At 41.8% G+C, this 26,713-nt stretch overlaps 2 protein-coding genes across 4 annotated transcripts in view; one reads left to right on the top strand and one right to left on the bottom strand.

The window, feature by feature from the left end:
• The window catches only part of SUMF1 (sulfatase modifying factor 1), a 36,940-nt gene extending 27,883 nt beyond the window's left edge, over positions 1-9,057 (top strand). Inside the window, exons 8-9 of the mRNA XM_005149434.3 lie at positions 5,523-5,582; positions 8,303-9,057. Coding sequence (XP_005149491.2) covers positions 5,523-5,582; positions 8,303-8,410 — 168 coding nt within the window. The 3' untranslated portion in view covers positions 8,411-9,057. The remainder of the gene's footprint in view (positions 1-5,522; positions 5,583-8,302) is intronic.
• Positions 9,058-11,245: 2,188 nt separating this feature from the next.
• On the bottom strand, positions 11,246-15,889 carry LOC101869605 (histone-lysine N-methyltransferase SETMAR). Of its 3 annotated transcripts, none has more exons than XR_004080621.2 (3): positions 15,789-15,889; positions 12,821-13,783; positions 11,246-12,726 (listed from the first exon to the last, which is right to left on the bottom strand). XR_004080621.2 is itself a non-coding variant. In XM_005149485.3 (2 exons), exons 1-2 carry the CDS (start codon positions 15,873-15,875, stop codon positions 12,986-12,988), a joined length of 885 nt encoding a protein of 294 aa, XP_005149542.2. In that variant the 5' UTR covers positions 15,876-15,889; the 3' UTR covers positions 12,760-12,985. The 3 variants fall into 3 exon arrangements, 1 of the variants encoding a protein (XP_005149542.2); XR_004080622.2 differs by having other exon boundaries at positions 11,246-12,683; XM_005149485.3 differs by lacking the exon at positions 11,246-12,726 and having other exon boundaries at positions 12,760-13,783.
• Positions 15,890-26,713: the final 10,824 nt, after the last annotated feature.

Genomic DNA, 26,713 nt, shown 5'->3' with positions numbered 1-26,713 from the left:
AGTTGAAATCTCATACCAGGAATCCAGAACAAAAAGAACAGAAACCAGAATAAACTCAATCTAAAATAGCTGTCTGTGGGAAACTTCTTTACACTTGGATATAAGTTCTGAATTTTCTGCATTTCAAGAGGAATAGCGTCTCCCACTTGTGACTTGCTCTTCCATTCCCTGCACTTCACAGCATAGTTCTTGTCTGTATTTTCTGTTCACTGACTGCTTTCTAAGCAGAACTTTGTTGTGTGTTGAGATTACAGTGCCAGGCTGTACCTACCATGGCTGATCTCCAGCACTCATTGTGCATTTTGGCGCCCCTTTCTGAAGGGATTCTTCACATGGGTGACTGCTGGGAGATCAAGGAGCTAGCAGTCTTCTTGCTGCTCTCTGGAATTATTTTGCTTTCATTTGAAGACATCTTGGAGTTGCTCTGAATGGGGCTACATCGTGGTACAAAGGCAGTCTTGCAGCATGTCTTAATCATGTACGTGAAGCAGTTTTTATGTGGTCAGACTCAGGTTGGAGGGAATGATAAAATCCACTTGAGAAAACATAAAACTGATACTTCAGCTCCTCGAGCAGTGGCAGTGGGTGAGCAGCCAGAGCACTGCTGCTGTCAGGACAAAGCGCTTCTGCGCTGATTTATCTCATGAGTGGAAAAAAACCCACAGTTTTAAGACAAACTCACAAAAACATTTCTTTAGTGCATCTTGCATCTGCTCTGTGGTGTGCCACGGCTGGGGAGCACGAGGGTTGATTGTTGTTTGGTTTTGTTTCTAAATGTAAATGATCATTTGGCAGACAGTAGCCCCGTGTGTGTGTGTGAGATTGATCAAGCCACAGTCCCTTTATGGGGCCATTTTAATCGTGGTGACTTCCGGCTCAGATTTCTTTGTATACAGTGCATAGGTTCTTCTGACCAGCAGTTCTCTGTTTGAAAACTGATTTAACTCAGAACAGGGTGGTCATGTAGCTGACTGTGCATAGAAAATGATGATGCAACTTCAGAAAGCATCTGTGTGATGTAATGAAAGAAATACAGGTGGTTTTTTACTTAAAAAAATAAAGCTTCTAAGGTGTATTTTAATAAGAAGCTTTGGTAACCACATGCACAAGCACTCTTAATTGTGCAATCAGACTATTATATGTCTGTTACAACATTATTTTGCAAATATACAATAAACGCTGTGCTTTAAGCCTGGGATCAAAGTCTGGGACAGCCCTGGCTCTTTACATACAGACAGCAAACAGCCTTCTGCTTCAATACCAGATGGTGCACTTCTCCAGATAATGGCATAAAACAATATTGTTGGGTGGAATAACATTGTTTTAATCAAATGTGACCTTAATTGCCACACTCTGATTAGTATTTGTTATGGGTAAGCACAATCAAAGTAGGCTTCCCTTATCTAGAAGGAAGATAGAAGCATGAGCAAATACATTGCAGGCTTTCTCTTCATTAGTTATTAGAAATATGTGATATTAAGCTGTAACATTGTCTGGCCAAAGCCAGTGACGTTTCTACACTCTTACCAAGTGTGTTAAAAGAATGCATTATTCTGGAAAAGCTGTTGGGTGGGGGAGATACTGTCTTTTGGGGATACCATACCTGAAGCCTGTTGAAGACAAAGGGGGGTCATTTTTGGGGGGTTGGCTGTGATTTTCTTCAGTACCCTTTAAACAGCAGGCACTCTGACAGGAATGAGTTTCTATTTTTGTCTGTAGATGTAAGGGCTGCTCACTTTCTTTGTAAAACAAGAGAAGGTTTAAGCAAGTGATGTAGATAGGAGACCATCCAGAGAAGAGGACTCTGGTCAGGAGAGCATGTATGAAGCTCTTGTATGCAGCATCAGAAGGAGTGTCGCTGGTAAGGGTAGATCTTAATGCCTTTCAAGAAATTGAAATCTCTTATTTCAGTTTGTCTGTAGGGACTTGGCTTCTTCCTTTACCTCAGTCTGGACCCAGGAACAGAGCCTTATTCTGGATAAGAGGTGATTCCCTCTACAAGTAGACCAAGGAGCTGCAGGACCCTTTTACCTACCTGCCAAAATCATTCAACTTCATGTGCTAAGAGAATAGTCCAGGTGGCTTCTTCCTGCATGTGACATGTATGAGGCCTCTCCAGTAAGGCAGAGGTGGAGAAAAGAAGATAAAACTGAGACATTGGGCAGTACAGGGGCAGTGCAGCTGCTGGTCCTGAGCTTTACCACAGTGGCTGAGCTGTGAACTCACTGGGAGCTGCAGTACAGGGCTCTGAAAAGTGCAAGTACAGCCCATGGCATCTGGGGTGCTGGCAGAACATGTTGAGGACTTCGAGGTCTTTGGTCCCCAGCACTAAGTAGGGGTTGTGCACAGGATGCAAAAGCAAACCATTAGAGAGGAAATGAAATGCTCAATTCCAACACAACATTCTCCTTGGGTGTTGAGAGCTGTGATACAGAGGTACAAAGCACTGTCAGTGGTGATGGGGGTTGCTCATGAGTGTGGAATAAGAATGTCTTATTCACTTAATTTTGGTTGCTTTCAGGTCAGCTCATGGCTTTGCTGGGGACCTGGTGGCTATGGTTCTTTTTATGGTGAAGCTAACATACATATTGAATGAAAGAGTAATCACTGCCTGCTATGTTCAACATTATGGTTCTAATTTTAACTCTGCAGTAGCCTTCAAATGAGAAAGTTTTTGTCAGCTGCATTTTTAGCACTAGAAAGGAAAACTGAATGCACTGTGCCCTGCCTTTGAGGAGCTGTGGTTCTTTTCTGACCTCCCTTAAATTAATTTGAGTTCAGTCATGAGAAGGGTATCAGTCTAGCTGGTCTCTTCCATAGTTACTTGTGCATCTGACTTTGTACATATGCAAGTAGCTGAATCCATCTATGGTGAAATCTGGCTATCCCAAATTCTTTGTATCTTTTCCTTTGCTAAGCTGCAGGGCAAGACGGGAAAAGAGCAACCGCAAGCCCATAGACAGTTGTCAAACAGGCAGGGATGGTTTCTCCAGCTAGTGCCTAGTGATTTACTGCTTTTCAGAGAACTTTGCCAGTTGTTTTATGGTAAACGTTTTGCCTTCAGAGATTTTAAAGAATTATCTATCAAAGAGGATAATATTCTGTAACAGAATAGATCATTGGAGAATACTGTATCAGATATTTGCAGGTTGTGACATGTTTTAAGTGCTGTAATCTTGCTTCAGAGCCTGGAGGGTATGTATGTGTGTGTCACTTTAACTTGGGTTTTGTTACCAAATAGCCTTCAATGCTTAAGTTTTGTGTGGTAGAAGATATTTGTAATTAATAAAAAGAGCTTATGCAATTACCATGGTCTTTAGTTGACATGCTGCTTCAGTGTATCCCCTTATAATTCCTGAAACATACAATAGTCTTATGGCTGGACAATAAACCTCCTAATCCCAAATTAGCATGTTCCTCTTCATTTAGAAAAGCTACTTTAGAGCTGATAGCAAGGATTGCTGCTCAGTATTTGCATTATGGATTTTAATGGGAAATCCTGTTCCAACAGCTCCATTGTTCTGTTTTGTCTTGTTCTCATGTAACTTTTTTTAGGTCAGTTTTCTTCTGGCTGGCTCTACACTGGCTTCCCTTAAAATGAGATTAACAGGCTGTTAGAGCTGATTGTGCTTGCCTAGTGCCTTATCACAGAGTGGGGATCTCTGCATCTACATGCAGGTTTTGTGATGATAGTTTCCAGAGGCCATAGGAAAGGAGTAAGCCTATCTCATGGAGGAGCATCCTGGCTTGGAAACAAGTGAACACTGCCTCTGGGGTGTGGTTTTCCCTAAGTATCTGTAGGTAGTTAAGTGCAGTAGTAGGTCAAATAAACATGAAGCTGCTGAAGTTTTACTATGGTAAGCTTTCTATATGTATAATCACAAAGAAAACTTGGTGGATGCTGTCAGTAGCTTCTGTAGTACCAGTGTCAACTTTCAGGGCTTTCTTACAGTCCCCATGACTTATATATTATGACATACTATTTTGTATCATTTACATACTCTATAGCAATGAACTCTTCTTCCTAGCTGCTAAAAGTTGAGCTGGTGCCTTTCTTGTAACCTGTATTTATGGATACAGGTAGAGGTGAACATCATGGCTTGTTTTTAGTTCCTGTATTCCACAGATTCTTCTGATAAGGTTTTGTGTAGGAATACAGACTGGATTTTACACCGTGCCAACCAGTGAAGTAACCACAGCTTGTACCCTAAGTGAGAAATTCTTTACTGGAGGCTTGGACATGATAAGAAAATGTTTTGGTTGTGCACTAGTGTAACATGTACAGAAATAGAAATGCATGCAAATGGGGTCTCTTACAACTGTGAGAGGATTCTTAATGGTAGCACTAACTTCTAGGCTGGGCTTAGCAGTTAACTAATAAAGCATGCTTTATTTCCTTGGTCTTGTTTGTCACTTCCAGAAGACACATGTTCTTGTGGCTCCTTCCTAAAAGTAGTTTCCTAATGTACATGGAGCACAGCAAGCATGGAAGCATGTTTGGTATCAACAATAGAAACACCAATACAGCAGTAGTTTCTAAGCATTAGACAGATGTGGTGGTGACTTTCACACCTAAAAGGAATGAAGGGGGAGAATTGTTCACCTGCGTAATAAATACGCATCAAAGCTAGCAAAAGAGTGTGTATCAAGGAAGCCCAGCTATCTCCTTGAACTATTAGGCCGTCCTTTGGAGCTGGAATTGAAAAAGAAGAGTGAAATAACCTTGTTAAATCAATTCTAGGGCCAATTTCATAAGCACTTCAAACAAATCACGTATATTACACTGCAAATGTATGTGCAATTATGGAATTGTTGCTCATAACTGCAGTGCTTTCTGCAGGCCTTTTTAGCTGTCATGATCCCACATAATAACAAATATAGTTCCTAATGACTGAGAGATGATACAGAATGTCTTGCATAGTCACTAACTGGTGCTTCAGACTGGAGTTTGGACCCCAGACGAGAATAAGCACTGGATGTTGGGCGTTGCAGCCCCTCCTTGCAATGAGCCACCAAGGAGTGTAGATGCATTTGGAAAAGTGGAAGTTCCCCGTATTCCTTTTGGAGTCCTAAGGGTGTCTGTGGCTTTGTTTCATAGCAGTGGAACTGATGAGAATCATGGATTGCAGTACATGTGCAGGCCAGCACGTGAAAACTTGCTCATCTCTCTTTAGGAAAAGTCTGATAGTAGAAAAGCCACCTGTGTTCAGATCAGTGCTCTCTCACACTTGCCACTGTGTTTTTTGCAGCATATTGCTAGGTGCTCTACAGAAACAAGGCACTCCAGGCCAGTGGGCATCAACTTGAATGTGGAATCCATGCAGCAGTGGGAGGGAGCACAATCACTGGCTGCAAGGCCTCTACAGCATTATTTCAAGCTTTCTGGTTCAGACAGAGCTGATGTTTGCTTACCTTGAATATTGATGGCTGCTCCTCCCTACTGTTACAGCGTTTTACCCCTTACCTTGTAGTTAGCAATTGTTTCTCTCTTTCATACTTAACCAGTGTCCTCTCCTCCACAGAAAGGGCCCTCATCAGGAACAGACAGAGTGAAGAAGGGTGGATCCTATATGTGCCATAAGGTAATGTGGAAAGGCCTGTGGTATTTTCATGTTGATCTTTCTTCTGGAAGGAGTTGACAATAAAATGATCTTCTGACAGTTTCCCAACAGCTTGTTGAGGGGTTCCATGCAATTTAAGGAAAAGCAATACCTAATGTTTTTAAGGATTTCTTTTTTGTTAGCTTTTTTGTTACCCAGCATGGGGCTTTTTGAGATTTAGAAGTTGGAATTTATGTATGCTTCTAGTGCTTGTTTCATTATAGTGCTTGAGTGATACATGTAAGAATAGAAAGTATGGATGTGACTTTTTGGGAATGACTCAGGATATCAGGTTTGCAGAAGGGAGATGAATGATTCAGCTTAGTCAGTAGCACCCTTGAAATGATTTCTGAAAGGTTTGGATACCACCACAATGCAATGGCTGTTCCTGACATAACTCAGGTTTTAAACTGTGTTCACACAGTGCTGGAAGAAATGCTTTTTGTGCATCTCCTTTTTCATTAAAGCTGTCCTGCTCTTCTTCCCTTTCAAAGCCTGCAGCTGGCAAATCCTCCTCATAATTAGATTACATTTTCTACAATGAGATCCCATTTTCTACGCTGATTTCCTCCTTAGGTGAAATCAATGTCAGATGTTAATTAGCAGTTTCCATTAAATTAACACTTCAGTGATGAATAATGTGACCCATTTTAAAGGGTTGTGAAGATTCTGGTCTGTCCTAGTCTTTTGTTTTCGAGGTGATAAAACTAGGCTGTGTATCATGACAGAACCCCCACTGAATACTATTAGTACAAGGGCTCTTTATTAGGTGTCTAAAAATCTGTTCCCCCTAAGCTATCTGTGCTATTGCTCCTTTCCCTCTCAGAGCCGACAAAGGCTGAAGTGGCACCTTCTTACATGTATGCTTAGTAGCTACTTTTATGTTCAAGATAGTCCAGCCTGTGAATCCTATGGTGTCCTGTTGAGGGTTAGGGTAGACCTCTGCAGTGTGAGGTAGCAGCGTGCACTGTGCTTGTTCAGGACAAAAGCTGCTCTCTGGCTCTGCACCCATATGGAAGAGCTTGTGAGGAACTGCTGGTGAATCTCCTTAGATGGAGATACTGTTAACTCATGGAGATAAGCATCAGTGATGGCATTTCCTTGATGACAGAGCTGCTTCCAGTGTCCTCATCCTTGTGGTTGTATGAGTTGACCTGTTTGGTAGCTGTGCCCAAACTCCTGAAGGGAACTGGGATAAAGGAGAAAAACTACCTTCTTCTCCCTGTTCTCCTCTGCTCCTCCATGCCTCCCAAAAAAGGGAGGGGGAAACCATGTTTGCTTTTTAACTCAGCCATGCCAGAAGTCTGCAGCTGAACCAGCCTTTATGGAGGTGGTGTAGTTTTCTGTCAGAGGCCAGGAATCTGCAGGAGTATAGGAACAAAACCACTGAGCCAGGTCTTTTGAAGTAATGTCAAAATGGGGCAGAACGTGGATTAGACTGGAGTTGCTACATAAACACACAGTCTGGGCTACCCCAGCACTTCATTAGTGAAATTACCAATGTGCCTGTCCTTCCATGGCACGGTGGGTAACTGTTTCTGGGTGCTCAGTCTGACTTAAAGCAGCAAACATCTTAAATAGGTTAGTCATGCAATTTGGAAACCACCATTCCTAATGCCGGACAGTTGAAGATCTGCAGCACTGTGAATAGCACGTTTTTCTTTTTTCAAAGAATGTAAGTATATTCACATGCTCTGAGACATGGCCAAAACTGTAAATCCAGAGGACATACAAAGCATGTTACACACCAGTGTCTGTACTGGTCTGTAAAGATGTCTGACCTTGTCCTTTTTAGGTTTATTTGGCTAGCAGCCTTTCTTAAAATAGTGGTACAAAGCACCCTGCAGCAGTCCTTTTCTGAATCCTATGACATTTTTGGTCTAAATTGGTCCGCCACAAAAGTATCAAATCCAACAAGCACAAGACAAGCAACCCTGGGAATGAAAGCACAGAGGCATCTTCTACTGACATGCACCAGCAGGATCAAATCTGTGCGTGATGGGTGTGAGGACAAGTCCTGTGCATAATCTTGTGCTGTCTTCTCCCTTCAAGAAATAAAAGAGCAATGGTGGTTCCTCCTTTCATTTCCTGTGATGTGGCTGCTGGTGTGATTGCAGCACATTCAGGAACAGTGCTCAAAGGTACCTACTAGGAATATCTGAAATGCAATTGAACCATTTTATCAGTGCCTTAATTTTAAATGTAAATGCTTTTATAGTCACCAGTCCAGATTCTATTTCAGTTATAAATATCCCTAGATTATTAGCCACAGAAATATTGGAAAGGAGTTTGCCTCCAGTTATCCCATTCTTGTTGCATCTTTCACTGAGATGTTTTTTGACACATGCCAGTACCTGTCCATTTCCAGTCATCCATTAGGATGCTCATACACAGATCAGGGCACTGAGATGTGCTCTCCTATGAGAAGCGGAATGGTTGTTTTATCCTTTTCTCAGGGCAGGATTATTATTAGTTGACATGTTATCAGTTGCTTTGCCATTCAAACTACTTTTTCTATCAGCTGCAGCTGGCCTCTGTATGTAGTGGGTTTCCCCTTATTTCTAACACAGTTACTTTGATCTGTATCAGTGCACTGACCTGTCATTTGAAATGATTTGCTGCATCAATCTAACAAACTCTTCACTACAGAAGCACAAGCTGTGAATGCTCTTAAGTTCACTTGTTCTCCTCTTTCTCTGCAGTCTTACTGCTACAGGTATCGCTGTGCAGCCCGTAGTCAAAACACTCCTGACAGCTCTGCTTCCAACCTGGGATTCCGCTGTGCAGCAGACACCTTGCCAGAGCTATAGTGACTACAGTGTACAATACAGTGTCACAGAGAGACAGCAAGGGCTGAATTTCACCCAAGGAAGAAGAGACGTGGAGTAGCACTTGCTGATGACACTAAAACTTCCTGCTGAGGAAAAAAAATCCAGCACTACTCAACACTGCTTGAAGAACCTTTATGTATTTATTTTTGGGGAACATGGCCTGGACTTTTATCCTGACCAAACTTTTTATCAATGAATTCTGTTGATTTTAGCACAAGTATTCTGGAGGTAACCAGCACAAAACTGAACAGAAATACGCGTGTTTTTAAAGGTTAATTAACAGCTACTTTAGAGAAGTTCTTTATTAAATAGTTTTATTTATGCATAGTTCTGAGTTTCTACACTCAAATCCAATAAACAAGGACGTTATAATTCTATACAGCTTTAAAGGACAACCGAAGGAGTGGAGCGGGAGGACTCGCAGAGAGCTGCCCACACTGGCACTTAGTGCAGCTGTGCTGTTACGTTCCTGTTGCAGTGTAAATCAGCCCAGAAATGTGCTTTTTCTGGTGAGATACTTGCTCTGCTTTATGAAGTGCCTTTTGCAACTGAGAGATGCTAATCTTCAGGGTGATGGTGATTAGAAACGTTGTACATATTTGAATAAAACTTCATGTTTTATTTTTGCTGAACACTTTTACTGATGGAAAAACACTGTCAATTTCCCCAGAATTTCTTGGATGTGCTGTAGGCTTATTTTGGGGACTTGCAAATTGCAAAAATGGCATCATTATAAACTGAAGCTTACAAATGATTCTACTTGAATAAAGATCATTAAAGTGAAAAGATGGCAATGTAACTGTGAGCCCTAAGGCCTAATAAGGTAAGTTTTGAAACTGTTCTGTTAATAAATTGCACTTAAAAGGAAATGTTAGCAGGGAGGGAAGTAGGACTAGTGAGAGCCACCGTGTTAGGGCATCTAAATGTATTTCACGCCTTTCACAAAGTGTTTTGCACTGCCATCCACGACAGGACACAGTATCTGGTTGTATTTCTCTGCTGAGCCCTCACTTGCTCCAAGTGCAGAGGGAACCAGAAGCTACCTCTGCAGTAAGGCTGCAGCAGGTCCCTGCCCTCTTAAAGGCTGCAGTGCTGCCCACCTGTAAACTGAGAACAACTGGCCTGCCCTGCTGGCTTTTAATGTGTGAAAAATATTGCACATTAACAACTTTGGCACTGATGTATCCCTCCCAACATTGTGTTTGCTGCAGTAAATGGGGGTTGGGTTTAATGCAACCTGAGATTAATAGAAACCCATCACTTGCCAGCTCCTTCACTGCCAGTGCTCCATGCTGAAAAGAAGACACCGGAGAACATCTTTGGAGCTCTTCGGCAAATACCAGCCTCTGGTTGGGGGGAAAGGCAATTCTTGCAAGTGGGGGGGGTGAGGAAACTATTCAGAATGCACCACTCTGACCTGGCACTCACATAAGCATGATAAAAACTGTGGCAAGTATTTTGTGTGATAAGGACTGCTTTAAACAAAATGTTTTATTAAAATCTGTGCATTCCAACCATCTATTTTATTGTGAGGAATAGTGAAAGACTCTATATTTGTATCTTTTTAAGAGGCATGTCTTTGCCACAAGAAGGAATATACTTTTATGAAAGACTTTGACAGGAGTTGTTTTGATTTTTATTCTGGAAAAAAAATCCTAGAAAAAGATACACATAATTGAAAAAAATTATTATGAATTCAAGTAAACAGTTTCATGATCACCATCAGGTATGTCATTGTGCTGTTGTTGGCATGGGTGGGGGGGAATCTTCCTGTTTGCCTGTGCAGATAGTGGAATGTGTCCCATTCATCCTGCCTTTGTTAGGGTAATGGCTTCTGTGTTTTACTATAAGGTCTTTCATTGAACATTTTTGAATTAATCTGACCAGATTTCAGTAAGAAAGTAAATGTGCAAACTATAGGGAGTATTTTTACTCACTAGGTATTAATATTAATGACTTAATATTAATAATTAACTTAATAATTAATTATCAATATTAATGATATTGATAATCATTACTGCACTTTGCAAGCAGAAAGGAGGAGGAAGATTTCACCAGTCTCACAATCCTCAGAGCCACTGGGTTGGATTCAGTTGTGAAAGAGAACACTAAACTATGGAGAGGTAGATTAGGACTCTGAAACTGAAAGGCATCTGAAGGAAATAGTGATCAGAAATTCAGTAGATAGAAACAAGGGTCTGGTTTCTCTTACAGTTCCTTCTTAGAGGATTTTTTTTCTTTAGTAGATAAAGCACTAGCACTACAGCCCAGGGCAGCTGTAGTGCTAAGGCAGTTCAAAGCACAATGCATGTGCTCTGTGAAAAAGGCCATTAACAACTGCTGTGATGGTTTAAAACTCAATGACAACATATTATTTAATGTTCTTGCAAAGCCTTTCATGTGGCTGGCTGTTTCAACAACGGCTCTCTTGTTCCACACTGTGGAAGCTTGTCCTGACCAGGTAACTGATTGTTTGCTTTACTTGCTACAAACAGCATCAGCTGGCTCAGACAGCAAGGGTTTGATTGCAGAGACAGATGGCTTAGTGGTATTCTCTGGTTTAAAGCTAGTGATGCAAGGGCTAGATATTGCTAACGGTGTTTGGGGTTTTGTGTTTTGGGGGTGTTTTTTTGTGAATCTACACTTCCTTAACTACTCACAATCACGCCAAGTACATATTCATAACAGGAAGCTAACAAACCATGCCGCCCTCCTGAAAATGAGGAATGCAGATGGTGTAAAACTAGTCTTGAAACTTTTTCCAGGAGGGACAGAGGAAGTAGATTGGATCATACACTCCCAGCCTTCCAGTCTGAAAGTGGCTGGCATAGTGCCCTTTAGGAGAAGAAAACCAGATAAGCCTCCGCAAAGAACAAGAAACCCTGCAATCCAAGCAGCATGTATTCCAAGTACTGGGATCTGGAGAATGGCTCTGTAGAAGCAGGCACCTTAACCAGGCAAGGAATAAAGATAATGGCTGCTCAGCCATTATTAGTAAACTACTTTTGACAGGCAGCTGAAATCCTGTCAAAGGTCATGGGTACGGTTAAAAGATCAAACTGTGCAGAGCAAATAACCCCCAGGGATTTGTGCCACTGATGGCACACTGTGCATGACTGCAAAAAGGAGCACTGCAGGTTGTCTGTCAAAGCTGGGGGGGAAATTCAAAACAACCCTGTTTGAAGCTTCCTTAATTTGACCTTTCTAGAAAGGAAGTGAAGTAACATACAGCTGCAGGACATACCTTATCCAGCAAGTGCCCTTGTATATCCCTGGCATAAGGGGATGCTCAGTAAAGCAGCATACCTGTTAGACCAGCACAAATACTACTGAAAAAAGATGCAGTGACCTCCCTCTGATGGGGAGGCACAAGCCTTGCTTAATGCTGTGGCTCTGTAGGAATTGTGAAAACAAATCAGTTAGTAGCTGAAAGGAACACTTGTGTAACTGCCAGCCATTCAACAAGGTAAAAAACCAATTTTGTTCACATGTATTTATCTATTTCCTGCTTAATCCATCTCAGAAGTCAGGATAACCATTATACTGCTTAAGACTGGAGTCTGAATTTGCTTCCTGACTGTGTAATAACAGTGCTGGAAAGTAACATGGACATACTGCTTGCTATTATTGCAGAAATCTTACTAGATGAGCTTTGGGATAGATGTAATCCAAAAAAGATGGGCTGACTGTACTTGGAGCCTGCAGAACTGCAGGATTTACACACAAACTAAATGGTAATGAACTTGAACCAGTCAATCAAAACCTGGTTTTGGCATGCAGCTGGATGTGACTGGAGATGTAAAAGGACTGGGGGGCTGGAAGGGGGTTAGTATTCAAGCTAATCTTTCTGGACAAAATTTTTTACATCAGTAATCAGTTATTTATGATATACAGAACAAACAATTTATAGCAAATAAGCTAAAGAAAGTAATTTGTTTGCATAGGACTTAAGAAACCTCCTGCCTTTCTGTTAAATGTCACGATTCTTCAATCATCGAATAGCCAGGTTTGGAAAGGACCTCAAGATCATCCAGTTCCAACCCCCTGCCATGGGCAGGGACACCTCACACTAAACCATGGCACCCAAGGCTTTGTCCAGCCTGGCCTTGAACACTGCCAGGGATGGAGCATTCACAGCTTCCCTGGGCAACCCATTCCAGTGCCTCATCGCACTCTCTTCTGTAGTTTTCAGCAAGGTTTCTTCTTGTTACCACATATCCTTTCAGTGTACCAGAGCTCAAGTTCATTCCTTCTGAAAGGCACAAACCAAGAGAGCTGCTCTAACATACAGCAAGCTGTCAGAAGAAAACAGGAAAAAGAACCCCAAATATCAGGCCTGGCTTTATTGTGGTATATCCCAAAGCTCTAGTACTCCCTCATGGCACCCACCTCAGAAACAGTCTCTAGATGTTGCATGAAGTTATTCTCAGTATCTTGACTTTCAGTTATTGCTCAAAACCAAGTGCTTTCTTGGTGGAATACACAGTTTTAGTTAACTGCAATTTAACCGCTAGAGAAAATCATACTTGTTAAGTATGCTTACAGCCTGAAAATCTATGGAGAGCTACCTGAACAAGCATTTGGTGTGGAAAAGAGGGAGCTGTCCCAAGGTAAGAAGGAAGCACATGTGCGGGAACCACAGTAGCAAGGTTTCCTCAGTCTGCTGTCTTCCTCTAAGGATTTTTGTTCTTCATCAGTTACTGGTAAATTATAGACTCTTCCAGAATAATCAAATGAAAGTTCTTCTCCAGCAGAAATGTCTGTAGCTGCAAAAAGTGCCAGTCTAGGCACCATTGAGTCGACTCGAACTGGCACCATAAATAAATTGGGTTCACAAGAATGATTCAGGAATCTGCCTACATTACCTATGTACCTAGGGTCAACAAAGGTCTCCATTATCTCACCGTTATGGAGGTGCTCCCTTACTGCTATAATATAGTTTGAATCCTTTGATGTCTGGGCCTGAATTCTTCTACATGCCTCATTAAAGCCTAAAACTTCACCAGCATATTCACAGACAAATCTTCCTTTAGCTATGAAGTCCAGCGTACGGAGACCCCACCCTTTCTTTTCAGTCTTGAACACCTCAAGTCTGAACTGCAAACCCCTCTGAACAACCCTGTTTGAACAGGATTCACCACAGTGGCACATGGCATTGCATTCAAAAACAGGCCTGGCGTACTCCTCCTCTTCCTCTGTAGGCCTCAGGCATAAACTGTTGTAATTTGCACCACGGCAAAGGCAAGAGCACACATGAACCACACAGGAGCTGGTATGACAGGAACATCCTGGAAAGGTGATTTCAGTGGGATCAATGTCTCCATCTGCTCCAGCTACGTTGTCTGGGCTGTACTGTGAAAAGAACAAGAGTCAAATCCTCATCATGTTCAATGTTTCTTTCCACAGTGCTATCCAATTTTTAAGAAGCTTGTGTTTGGCAGCACCTGATCTCTGGACTGAACTCATGAACACTTCTTTGCTTGTAAACTTCTAACTACAAGTCTAACTTTTCTAAATGACTTGAAATAATGCATGTCAGTCCATATAAACTGAAAAAGAATCAACAGCCTCTTTGTGACCCAATTCCTCAAACTATTCTACTAGCCAGAAAAAGTACTACTTCTTAGCAGGAAGAACACATCAGCTGATTGGATCTAGTTTAGTAGATAAGAATTTTATTTATGGTAATAGCAAAGCAATTTTAAAGTAATTTTCCCCCCTTCAAAGCACTAAGCTACTTATAAGGTTAGTCTACAGCTATTTTAACTTACAGAATTTCAAATGCCCATTTTTGTTGATGCTTCCAATTTATCTCTTCAAGATGTTGTACGAGAAAGCGATGATGGCGGTGTGCTAGCACACCTCTACATCTTTACAAAGCAGCTGAGCTAACTACTCTGTTATCAGGGCATAACTGATATGAGATGGTGTTTGCTTTACCCTCAATTCTGGCTTTGGGGATAGATGTAGTTCAGTTCAAGCAACTCAATTTTAAAATCAGATTATCAGAATTACACTAATGCCCCCAGCAGGTGAATGATTATGGAACCATGGACTGTTGCAAAATGAAAACTGATAGGAACTTTGCTAAATTTGAAAACCAAAATATAAAGACAGCTACATGTATATTTTTACTTCCATCTCTGGATTCAACTTCCAAAGCTTTATTTAGAATCCTGGAGTATGTGCTGTTACTAAATATTACACTTCACAGTAACTCATGTCTGATACCTTCTGGGTGTTGTTAAACATGCCAGTTAATTGGAAGTTTCTGTTTTCATAAGCATCAGCTTTCTCAAGCATTTAGTTTTATCCAAGAACAAGTTTAATAATCCCTTATCTGTTTGTGTGTTCTCCCATTCACTGACTACAAGCTTTCCTCTTTCTGTAAAACATCCTTGCACCCTGCAATTTAGGAAGATGATGGTCTCTCTGGATTACTCATTTACTTTTTCCTCAGCCTTTCTAGAATCTGCTTCATTCTGTTTTCTAAAGACTCTCTAATATCAGTGAAGCAAACTCCACGGCAATAAGGTACTTCCAGGAAATGCATTTGGGACCTACCATAAGTAATACAGAACACAGCAGAAACTGATCTATGCCTGAGAAAGTATGAAAACAAAATTTAAGTGTAGGAAAAGGGGGAATGGCTTTGAACTGAAAAGGGGTAGATTTTTTGTTGCATAAAAGGAAAACGTTCTTCTGTGTGAGGGTGGTGAGACACCGGCACAAGATGCCTAGAGCAGCTGTGGCTGTCCCATCCCTGGCAGTGTTGAAGGCCAGGTTGGACACAGGGGCTTGAAACAACCTCCTCTCGTGGAAGGTGTCCCTGCCCGTGGCAGGGGTTGGACCTGGATGAGCTTTAAGGTCCCTTTCAATCCAAAACATTGTTGATCGTTCTGTATTTCTAATTTATACCTTCCCTTGTGAACTACTCCAGATGGCTGTGAAGCAGAAAGTGTCTGCCAAGCCTATCAGCTTTTGACTCCCAGTCTAGTTCCTGCCTACAGCCGATGCTAACACCCTGCAGCACAGAAACTTTGCTCCTCCTGAAGGGCGACATCTTAACCGCGCGATTAAAACCTACAAAACGCCACAAATCGAGAGAAAACTACATATATACGTTAACTAAAGCGCACGGCTAAGAACAAGCACTTTATAACACCAGAACCGCGAGCTGGTGGCGGAGGTGGACGAGGCCCCACAGCCCTCCCCGCCGGGCGCTCCCTGAGGGGGCTGCGGAAGGCTGGCTGAGGGCACGGACCAGGAAACCAGCTCGCCAAGGCGCGCCGGGCCCTTTCTCTCCCCCCCACCACCCTGGCCCGGCTCCTGGGGTGGCCGCAGCCCCCGCCCCTACCTGAAATGCCGGCGGGGCCTCCGAGGGTGGCCATAGCGCCACAGCCACCGGCTCCAACCCTCCACTCAGGTCCGTCCCCGCCGCCATCACCCTGACGCCATCCCCTGGCCCTTTGAGGATTGGCTCTCGGGACCGAATCCTCTCTCTGATTGGGTAGCGGCGGTGACGTCCCTCACTGGGCGCGCAGGCGCCGTGGTAGCTTAGGGCGGCCGGCGGGGGTGGAGTGTCGCGTGCTCGCCTCAGGTTTGGCGTGAAGCCGCCATATTGTGGGGTCCGTACCTCAGCGAGGCTGGTGTGAAGCCTGGACGCTTCTGGGCGCGCAGGGCGGCGAGGGGAGCTCTGCACCGCCGAGTGCCAGTGGGAGGTGGCTGCAGTTGGCCAGGGGCTGAGGGAAGCCGGTTGGGCTGTCACCCCAGGTCATTCCTGGCAGCGGTGTTGCCACCCCAAGTCACTCCCAGTGATGGGACAACTTCTCCAGAAACCGGTGTGGCTTTGTAAGGAAATAAACCGTGTACTTTTAACTGTTAATTACAGTGTGATTGTAAAGTCTTGATTATTCTGAAGTTAACAGAATTTGGTGGTGTTTGTGGGTGTTGATCTTACAAGGCCTAGAAATTCTGCTGGCTGTGCCTGGGCACTGGAAACAGCAGCAATCGCCTGGGGATGAAAAAGGGGTTTGCAGGTTTTGTGCTTCCAGGCATGCAGAACAAGGGCCTTTTCTTCCCCTTGGCTACTTTGTCAGGAGATAATTCAATCAACATTAGTTTTCTGGATGAAGTGAGACGTAGACCCATGAAACCAACCTATGGCTTGGTCTGGGAGGCCTTCCTGGTGCTGTGCCTGATGTTCTAGAGCAGTTGAGGCAGATCTGCTCCAGCACAGTGTGGTAGGAATAGAGCAGTCACAGTTGGTCTCGCCTCATCTTTGTGAACTGTCTGAGCTGTGGCTAACAGTCAGACTTGTGCTCTTTGGTTGGTGGTGTTTCCACTAGATTTTCTGTTTTCCCCTTGGGTCAGTGGTTTTGGAGCCAGCCTGAGGTTGAGGAACCATCTTTTAACATTCTTCTTCCGTTTACATGAGCTGTTTTTTCATTTCGAAACCAGTTATCCAGAAATGAGCTTTGCAAATTTAGGAGACTGAAATCCCTGGCGCGTGCTCTGTGCCCTCTAACATGGTATTATTATTTGCATCTCCTGCCCTGCGGCTGTTACTGATGTGACTTTTGTGACCTCTCTCTGCAGCATCCAGAAAATGGAAAGCCTGCACCTGTTGTGTCCCCTTCCTCCTGCCTGTGAAGAGGAGCTGAGCAACCCCAGGAGAGGTCCAGGTAAGACTGGATGTTGACATTCATGTCTGTGGGTTGAACAGTCAATTGGGTAGCAGAATTGATATAAAGATAATGAACGGGGTTGTTTAGGATTGTGTTTTGTCTGTAAAGAGAAGGAAAAGTATGATAAAGGAAATTCCGGAGGTCAGTGCCTCCCAGTATCTGGCCTGTATAATTTTTTGGAAGACTGATCAGTTTAACCCTTCAATTAGTGTAGGCTGCTGTAAATGTGAAGGAAATGTACCTGTAGCATCAGTGCTTTATAACTGGATGGAATGAAAATGGTGGAAGGCTTTAAACAGACACAGCCTGCCCCTCTCATTTTGTCCTCTTAAGCAGCAGTAAAGCTGTTTCTCGTGGATGCCTCTGAGCTTTGGCTTCTTGGGGTTTTGTGCTTTCTCATTGTGGGGAAGGCTGTAGATCAGTTTTATGAAGTAGATGCTGAAATGTCGAGTGATTGCGGATACTGAAATATGCTTTTGTTTTGTAGTTAAGGGCTTTCTGCTATTAGCAAGTGACCTTTAGATCAAGACACACATAATTTGGCTGCTAATCTTTAGTGCCAGATGGAATTCTTTTCAATTTTTGAGTAACAGAAGAAATGACTCATTACTCTGTAGTAAAAGAAACAGATTGCTTACATGTGCAGGAGATGCGGTTTGGAAATATGTGAGAGGTAGTGGAAAATGCAGTGTTTTCCTCTTCCTCCTTCTCCCACCCAAGGCTTCTGTTGTATTGAACTATGAACAGGTTGAACTGTTGAGTTGTCCAGGTTGGGTGAAAAATTGATGAAAGCTTATTTTAATTTGTTATGTAAAATTGTTGTTGGAAGAAAGCTTAAAATGGAGTTGAAGAGAGTGAACTGTATGTGAACTTTGTGCTGCTGAGCTAAGGCACCTAATGCAGCTGTGAATTTCTTTTGCAACAAGCTGTGCTGTCTCTAGGAAGAGACTTGTATGAATCATTTTTCTTTGGTACTTTGCGTTCATGTAGCTGTTAGGTTTTTTTCCCCCAGTATAACGCTTTTTGTTGATTAATTTTTATGACTTGTCTGCAGTTTCTCAGATTTCTTGATATCACTTTGATAATTAGAATTTCGAAGAGTCACTGTGCTGGGTGGAACTGGGAGTTCACATGAGAACTGTCTTCATCTCGCGTCACGGAATTTTTGGAGTTGATGCAGTATATTGTAACAAGGTGGTGGAGCTCAGGATGGTGTGAACCATGACTCATCAGACTGCAACTAAGGGAGCTGTGCTCAGAAAGCTGGGCACAATCCCATTGTATAAGGAATTGGATATAAAGCTCCTTGTGTTTTCTGGTAGGCAGAAGGCCCTGAAATCAAGGAAGACTTTTTTTTCTAAGAGGTTTCTTTCTCATATCAGTGTGTTGGAAGTCAAGTAATCTTAGGTGATCAGTACATAATACTGATGCACTAACAAATACTATGGCAATTTCATGCATTCAGTGTGTCATCATGGGTACTGTTGGTTGGAAGGGAACTCTGGTGATCTGGTGCAACCTTTTCTTCAACTAGGAGTCTTAGGGCTGTTGTGCTGCATGGATTCCATTGTAATCCCCAAGGTAGTTTTCAGTGGGAGTGTCCCTCAGATAGTTCCCAGTGCACTGGTGTAAGAGAATTCTCTGCCTCAGGAATACTCTTACATTGGTCTTCCATTTGGCTGGACTGTTGGAGTATTTTCTGTCTCGAGCTTGCCTTAAGGAACACAGGCAAGTTAGGCCATGCAGGATGGCCACTTTAAATTCCATAGCACGAGAAGCTGTTTGCTACCTGCCCTAGAACGAAGGTTAAAAGAGGCATTTTGAAGGCTCCCTTCAGCTTCCTAGTTTCCTACAGAACTGATCTCTGGAAGAATAAAGTATTCCTTTTAAGTATTTTATTTTACATTGCACATGGTTTCTCTCTGATTTTTGTTCTGAATAGGCTATTCAGATAGTTCTCAGATATTTAAACTTGCTATTTTACTTCAAAAGGAAATAAATCTCATCTGATATACTGGAGATATTTCCTGCAGGAGACCTAAAGTGCTGCTTAAATAGTGATGTTGAGTGAAGACAGTCCAAAGGGACTTCAGTCTGTCATTCCCAGGTTGGGAGTTTATCTGCCTTATCTGTGCTCTTTTCAGGTTGTGTCTTCCTTCTTCTTGAGTTAATCTTAGATATTTCTTTTTTATTTTAATTCCCTTGCTTACAGACTGTTCTTTTTGTGCTGCTGCTCTTCTTGTGTCAGGTTTAAATTTTCCTTTGATTTGACCTTCATTTCTGGATAATCATCAGGTGAGTGGGCATGTGCTCTATACTTCTGCCAGTCTAGTATGTGTCTATTAGAATATTGATTTGCAGAGAGTAAGTATAAAAAAATCAATATCCCATTAAGTGAAGTAGAGTGACAATGTTCTAAGACTGTAGAGTCTGGTAGTCAAGTCCAAAGGCTAGTGTCTAGACTCTAAAGTGGTGGGGTTTTGCCCGTGTGGTCTTGGCTAGGCAGGTAAGATAAAGTGAACACATCCTCTTATGGTTTTGTTCACACATGCTAATGTCTGCAAGACTTACTACGACCAACCAAATCTTAAAAAGTCTTGGTTATATAAAAGGGTGCCTTGATGTATTGTGACACTTGTGGTTTGTTGCTTTCTACTAGTAAACCAGAATATAAATGTTCTACAGTGTATTTAGGCAGGATGTGTAGATGTGAGCAGGCTGATCCTGCATACAAGTGTCTATTCCTCAGTGTTCAGAGAAGTGTGGAAATATGAGGTGTAAAAATTTCTGTTGTTTTTATTCAATATGAGATGCCTACCACCTACAGGGAATAAATGCAGCCCACCTGATTCCTCCCCTGTTCTCTGTACAGTAGTCTGCCATTTGAAGGTGGGGAGTCAAAACGTACGTATTTTTCCATTTCCTGCTTTTGAACCATTCTCAGACCATTCAGCAGTTATTTTAAGATATGCTACTTGTACTTCAGTGCTAGTCATAAACATCTGAATGACCACAGGTATGATTCCCTTCCATGCACATGAATTGCTGTTGCTGTCTTTCAAAAAATTAATAAATACATTAATACAGTCTCCTGATTGCTTAGCTGGAAAACCAGGTTTTGTGCATTTACAGCTCAATTTGTTCAGGCTTTATACCTGGTAAAATACATTAAAGTACCTTCTGGGTTGAGAATTTGAAATGCTGAGAGGCTGCAGTCCTTGCAGTGAGTCAGCCATGGCATCGCACAGTGTCAGTTTGGCTGGAATACTGCCTGCTTTCTGCAATGTCGAGCTCATTACCTCAGTCACACCTGTCCCTCACTGAGCTTGGGAGCAGGACTTCTGAGGGGCCTTCTGAGCCTGGGGCTCCTGCCTTGTCAAACTGCCTCCTGCTGTGTGCTAATGAGCTGGCTAAATCTTCCATGAGTGAATGGATGCTGGAATGAAAAGTCTGGTAATCATGTTTATAAATCCAAAGAAGGAGAAGCTGAAGATCAGTTTATTTAAGTATTCCTTAGCTGTGCAGAGAAGAGTGACCTTGGAAAATGCTGTGTTTGAATACCACAGTTTTCCAAAATATCTCCAAGTGCTTTGCAGAGATAGATGAACTTTGCTTCGTTTCTGGTACAGATAACTGACTCAGAAACAGATGAAATGAGTTAACAGTGGTTGAGCTATTGTTCTTGGTTATCACAGGGCTCTGCATTTCATCTCTCATTGTGTGCTGCTCTTGAAGCATCGATTAGGTAATGCAAACCATAAATCTCTTTGCCAATACACAAACACTCGAAGTCTTGACTTCTGTATGAGTAACACAGTTACTTAACAACATTTTGTCCTATCCTCAGATGTAACAAAACAAGTTTAGAACAATGGGAACAGTTCAGCTCTCGCATGCAAATCTCTGATACATAGCAATGTATGTCAGTAGAAATTAGTCTCAGAATGTATTTCAGTTAAAGAAATTCATGTCTATAAAGTATTTTGGCCTCACAGAAGTAGGGAGACACTTGCAGAAACTAGATGGACCACACAGCGACTGGCTAAAATTGTAATAATGCTTTGCAGGGAATCTGTCCTGACTGTATTCTAATTTTGATACTAAGAATGCTATATAACAGTGTTCCAGTTAAATAGTTTTCTGTGTAACAGTATTTCTTCAAAAGAAACTCATGACTAAGTGAGACCTAGAACTGCCTTGCAGACTGAAGGAATTTCTTCCTTTGAAGTGCGCGTCAGACTTCAGTGCTCCCAATCTGCCTTGTATGAAAAATCTTCATTTGACATCTGTGACCTCTGGCAAGCTGTACAGAGATAAGGAAGATGTATTTGCACATCATTTCGGTCTATGTATGAACTATGTATGTAGTGGATAGTTTCAAGGGATTAAAGCCAGTGTTTCAGACTGATGTATTAGTGTGCTTAGCAAACTTCTGCTGCCAAATTTGGTTCGTAGTTTTACTTAACACACTATAACTTCTTTTCAGCAGTTTGCCAGAGACAGCTGCACTTGCAGGAAGTGAGTTAGTGAAGCTGAGGAAGTATCCATGTAGATTTGCTGGGCTGCCTTTCACCAGCATGGTGGTTGTGCAGTTTCTTTGGCCCATTCCTGTATAGGGTGATTTACTTCATGGTTAGTGACATGGCAACTTTTGCATTTTTATTAGGCTGCACCAGTGCCAGATATATTTGACTGCAGTTTCTGTTTTCACACAGCAAGCGTGTATGTCATGATCCTTTACGTTTGTGACACCTCTGTATTGTAGAATACATAGATGAAGCCAGCCTGAAGTCAAGCTTCAGTTTCCTGTTACAGCTGACAGTGACAGGGGCATCTTGACAAGGGCATCTTGTCACTGTGGGCTACAGCTTGTCAGCAGCTCATTGGCGTGGTATATATATAGAGCCTTCACAAAGGTGGTCGCGGGAGATGTGCTTGTAGTTGTAAAGATGCATGTCTGGTGCCAGGGCAGGTCTTGCTGCTGCTCAGAAAGTTACTGGTCACTTTGCATAGCTGGGTTTTGAGGGGTATCTGAAGTTTATCTCAGGGATACTTGTTTACTTAGCCTTTACCTTGCATGTTCATTTATAGAAAGCAGTACTGACTTTCTGTGCTCTGAGGCATGGCTGGTCACTGCAGAGATTCATCCTGCACGCTGTCAGGAAAGATTCACAGTGCGGGGTTTCTTTTGTTACACGAAGATGTATTCTCCTGCTCTTTATCAAGGGTATTCTCCAGACCCCACATTTTTTCTCTTTGTGACACAACTTTTTTCTCATCCCTGCTTAAGATAATTAGAAAAGGACTGTTTAACTATTGCCTGAAATTCCCATGGAGAATTTCACTTGGAAGACTGAAGGAAGATAATGCCTCTTTTAGTCTCATGGTAAGACTGGAGACTTGTGAAGAATTGCTGTGTGCTGTAACTGCATCCTCCACCTTCCTCAGTATTTACCAGAGAAGGGGGAAGTCTAACCAAGGGTAGAGAAGTGGAGGTTAACATACATTAGAATGACCCTGTGCCACACTCAGATTTTCCAAAATCCCATTTTCCTGGGATATGAATGGGTTTTTTTTTTTTTTCTTAAATGTATTACTAAGTTTTCCACCTGACAGTTCTATACTATTGATGCTTTCAAAAAGATGGTGTGTTGCATGTTTTTTTATTAGCATAGTTGGGAATGATGTGTTGCAAGAAAATAAAGAAGTCTGTTATCTTGCTGCTCCATAACTATACTTGGGTTTAAATGAAATCCATAATTTTTCCTTGTTGGTGTGACAGCAGAAAACATAAAGGTGAAATTGGAATAAAGGTACAGATAATTGTATGTGCTGCAGCAGTTAAATCACTTAATGATTATACAATAATATTTCAGTATGGCATGCAGTCAAACAGTGCTTTTAAGAGGGGAGGAGCAGTATAAAGAATGAATTATGTGTGTTTAATGTAGTATTTCACTGTGATAGTAAATCAGTTCCCCTTGTGAGATTATACAAACAAATTTATGAGTATTTGTGTATATGAGGCAATTAATAAGCCATCTTATATAGGACTAAGACACCCAGTTTTGCACTGTAACCTTCACATACAATTTATCTCAAAGACATGATGCTAAAAACTTTCTAATTGTTCCTTCTAAAAGACAATCTAGGAAAAAAAAAGTTATGCCACTAAAAAAAAGGTTCCATAGTATTCCAGTTACTTAAAATGTAATTACCTTTTAAAGTCACTAATTTTGATGTACTCTCCTAATTTTTATAATGTTATCTGCAATGTTACTTCTGCATGTTTAGTGACATGAGAATTTTCATGTACCTCTCATTCTTTGCTTTATGTCAAGTGCAGTCCAAATAGGAGCCATGAGAAATGGTCTAATACAGTGAACGTTAATATATGAACATGTTCTTCCCTTTTCACCTTCCTGAAAGGAGTTTGAGGGAGGTGGAAGCCCAGTAGCCTTCAACTCCAGTACAGCATCCCTTAATCACCCTGATGCATGCTGAAAAATCCCCAAAGAGGAAAAGATTAAAAAAACCCCTCAAGTTCTCAGTTGCCACAGAGCACTGTTATTTTGCAGGATCCACAGTGAATACTACAAAGAGGAAATCTGGACTGCATTGAGATCATTTGTCATCAGTGAGGCAGGGTTATAGCCCTAAACATTTTCAGTTCACTAAAACTCAATGAAAAAATGCTCAGTTCACAGCACACAAACTGAAAAGAAAATTAGAGCAGTGCTCAGCTGATAGTCTTGAAGCAGTAGTAGTGTCTGGGGGAAGGTGTAAGGCATTCTGAAAAACAGGCTTCTGTTTGGGCACTTAATCACTCAAGTTTTGAAATCATTTAGGAATATTAAAAACCAATCAGCTTTTATTGGCCCAGAGCACTGCAGTAGTTATCTCACTTTTCATCAGTCCTGAATGTGAGTGCCCAAGTACTCAGGCTCATATGCACTTGTGGTGTTGTTGCTATGGTGATGGAGATTATGGTTTTCAGGTGTTTCAGTGAGGTGTAAATGGCCTTCCTGTAAAGACACACAGCTGTAAGGATGGCACTTTACTGGGTTAGGAAGTGTTGAAGAAATTCCTCAGGTTAGCTTAAGAGCACAAACAGCTCTGTGCATGGTTCCCAGGTGTGGCATACCATGGATTGAGTTCCCAATAGGTGTTCCCCAGCTCTATTAAGAATCTCACAACAGATTCTTCCAGATATAATGAATCAAATCTAAAGCCACAAATGTGAATATGCTAGTGTTAGACTGGGGAGATTCACTGTAGCAAGTTAAGGTTTTAGGAATTTATCACTGAAGGTCATTCATTCTCTTTGGCACAAACCTCCATTAACTATGTCCTTTGCATACAGCCCCCATTACAAACTGCTGCGTAGGTAAAAGTGAAGGAGTGGGCACTGCTCCTGTTTGGAAAAACAGTTGCTCCACTGTGGGAAGAGTCTTCTCTGATACTTCGGTTAACACGAATTGTGTTTGATGCCTTTTGGCTCTTTCATTTTAAAGAGTTTGGAGAAACAAAGAGAATGTTAAATATTTAGGCAATGTTATGAATGACAGGAGTTAGCATCATTCTCAGAAGTATTATTTAACTGGCAACATCTACAAACAAGCAGCTGATGGGCCTGGGGTATTGCGTTTAAACAACAGTACTTCCCAAATCTGACATGTTTTCTGGCTTGGCTTGGTTTTTTTGCATTTGCTCCCAACTTCTGTGAATGCTTCTTGTTTTATGGTTATTTCTCTCCTTTCTTGTGGCTGAGCATTACAGTCCTTCCTCACAGAAGCCAAATTATAAGGAAGAGGTAAAAGACCTGTACTTATCAAAGCTGTAGGTAAGCTGCTTGCTGTCTCAGAGGGCAAAACATGAACTAATTTGAACTCAGTGGATTTAAAAGCTGGGATAAGTTTTGACAACCACATTTTCATTTAATATTAGAAATGAAGAATATTAATTGGGTGCAACAGTATTCCTGGTGCAATGGTCCTGAGAAATAGGCAGTTTTGATAGAGACCAAGATGTTTCTAGAATCAGTTTAGGAATGGTTTAAAAAAACCCAACTCAAACAAACAAAACCAGAGAAACTTCCACATGTAGCATATTGCATTCCCTCTTTAGGGAGTCCCAACCTTAATGCAGACTATAGTATAGTAAGATCTTCAATTCCTCTACTTGTTACCACAATGCAAATACTGGTACGACTGTTGTAATACGGATTAGCCAATTAATTATTTGTATCAACATTCGTGCTGATTATTCTTCATTTCTTGCTGGTAGTTTTGTCATGTCTAATAAGTTAATAAGTACTGAAGGGAAGGCTGAAGTTCCTTCTTGGCCAGGCAACTGTGTGGTGGTGTTGTTGTGGACTAGTCACCTCTGACAGCAGTAGATGAAATATGGATAAGTATAAAGCAATCCTGCTTTCAGGGGGTTGTTGGTGACCTTTAAGTTAGGGCTGGGAGTCTCATCATGAACTGCAGCTGCAGGATACATGACTTACTTCCCTTTCCTTCTGAACTGAAAGGTTGTTTTCATTGAAATTACCACTTATTACAGAAAGGTCAAATTCATATAACTGCATCTCAAGTAAGTAGACAGTGACCTTGTTTATCTCAGCACAGTGTTTGCAGCTTCATAATTCTGTGTCTTTTTTTAAAGATCATGCTGTTGTCATTCTTTAACATGTTGCAAATAGACGCATTTGATGGGCTTGACTTTTAACTGCTGCAAATTGTTTCTGTTCACTCATATGGAATGATGGTAAATTACACTAGTGCAGAGTTTGGTGCTGTGTAAGAATTGCTGCTCAATTGCTCTTTGGCTGCTGTCTCCCTAGAAAACAATGCCTAAAGACTGTTTTATGACTATACTCTGTGAGTGCTATTGGGCCTACCAAGACTTTCTATGTCAGGTAATGCAGAGTAGCTAAAGTCTGCACTGTATATTTTAGTTTGACTTGCACAGTGGCAGAAATTATGAATAACATTTGAAAAGCCCCCTAAGTGCCACTGAGGTTCAACAGGACAAATTCTCAACCTGTTCAGGGACTTGCTCTTAGACTAGATTTTACTGCTTTAAGTTAGATATGTAAGGAACCCCTCTTTCTGAGGTCGGATCAGGGTATTTAGAAACCAAATCAGTGCTGCACAGGAGGTTCCCATTCTACAGGGATGTTGTTCTCTTTGGGAAGGAGCTTGCTCCTGCAAAACTGGAGCAAAAGTCACTCTTCTTCCCAGTGTAAGTGGGTGGCTGTGTATGCATGTTCTCCCTCTGTAAGAGCTCTGTTAAAACACTTGCTGATATCAAGGGAGCCTTACATTTCAATCCTTGTTTTGTGTATACCAAAGATTTTCAGCCATTAGAACACTGAGGACTGTGTACATATAGAGGAGGAAGGGATCTGCATCAGAGGGCAAGGCATCTTGAGTACCAAACTAGCCTAACATAGATGTGGAAACTGGAGTTAGGAGCATGTAGATAGTAGTATGGATGGTGTTTCTGCCAGTGGGTGGTGACTTATCTTTATGCTTAATACTGATTTGTTTCTTTAGCTATCAAAACTTAAATCCTGATCATGTTTTCTGGC

This window comes from Melopsittacus undulatus, chromosome 9 (genome assembly GCF_012275295.1).
Source record: "Melopsittacus undulatus isolate bMelUnd1 chromosome 9, bMelUnd1.mat.Z, whole genome shotgun sequence".
NCBI classification, from domain to species: domain Eukaryota; kingdom Metazoa; phylum Chordata; class Aves; order Psittaciformes; family Psittaculidae; genus Melopsittacus; species Melopsittacus undulatus.
The sequence above is the reverse complement of the archived record's forward strand: the minus strand, read 5'-3'. Positions and strand labels throughout refer to the sequence as shown.

Bases quoted from the DNA above. Each gene is read 5' to 3' on its own strand.
- LOC101869605 (XM_005149485.3), bottom strand. From the start codon at position 15,875: ATGGCGGCGGGGACGGACCTGAGTGGAGGGTTGGAGCCGGTGGCTGTG. The intron at 13,784-15,788 runs GTAGGGGCGGGG...TTCTTTTCACAG, and splicing joins AGGCCCCGCCGGCATTTCAG to TACAGCCCAGACAACGTAGC.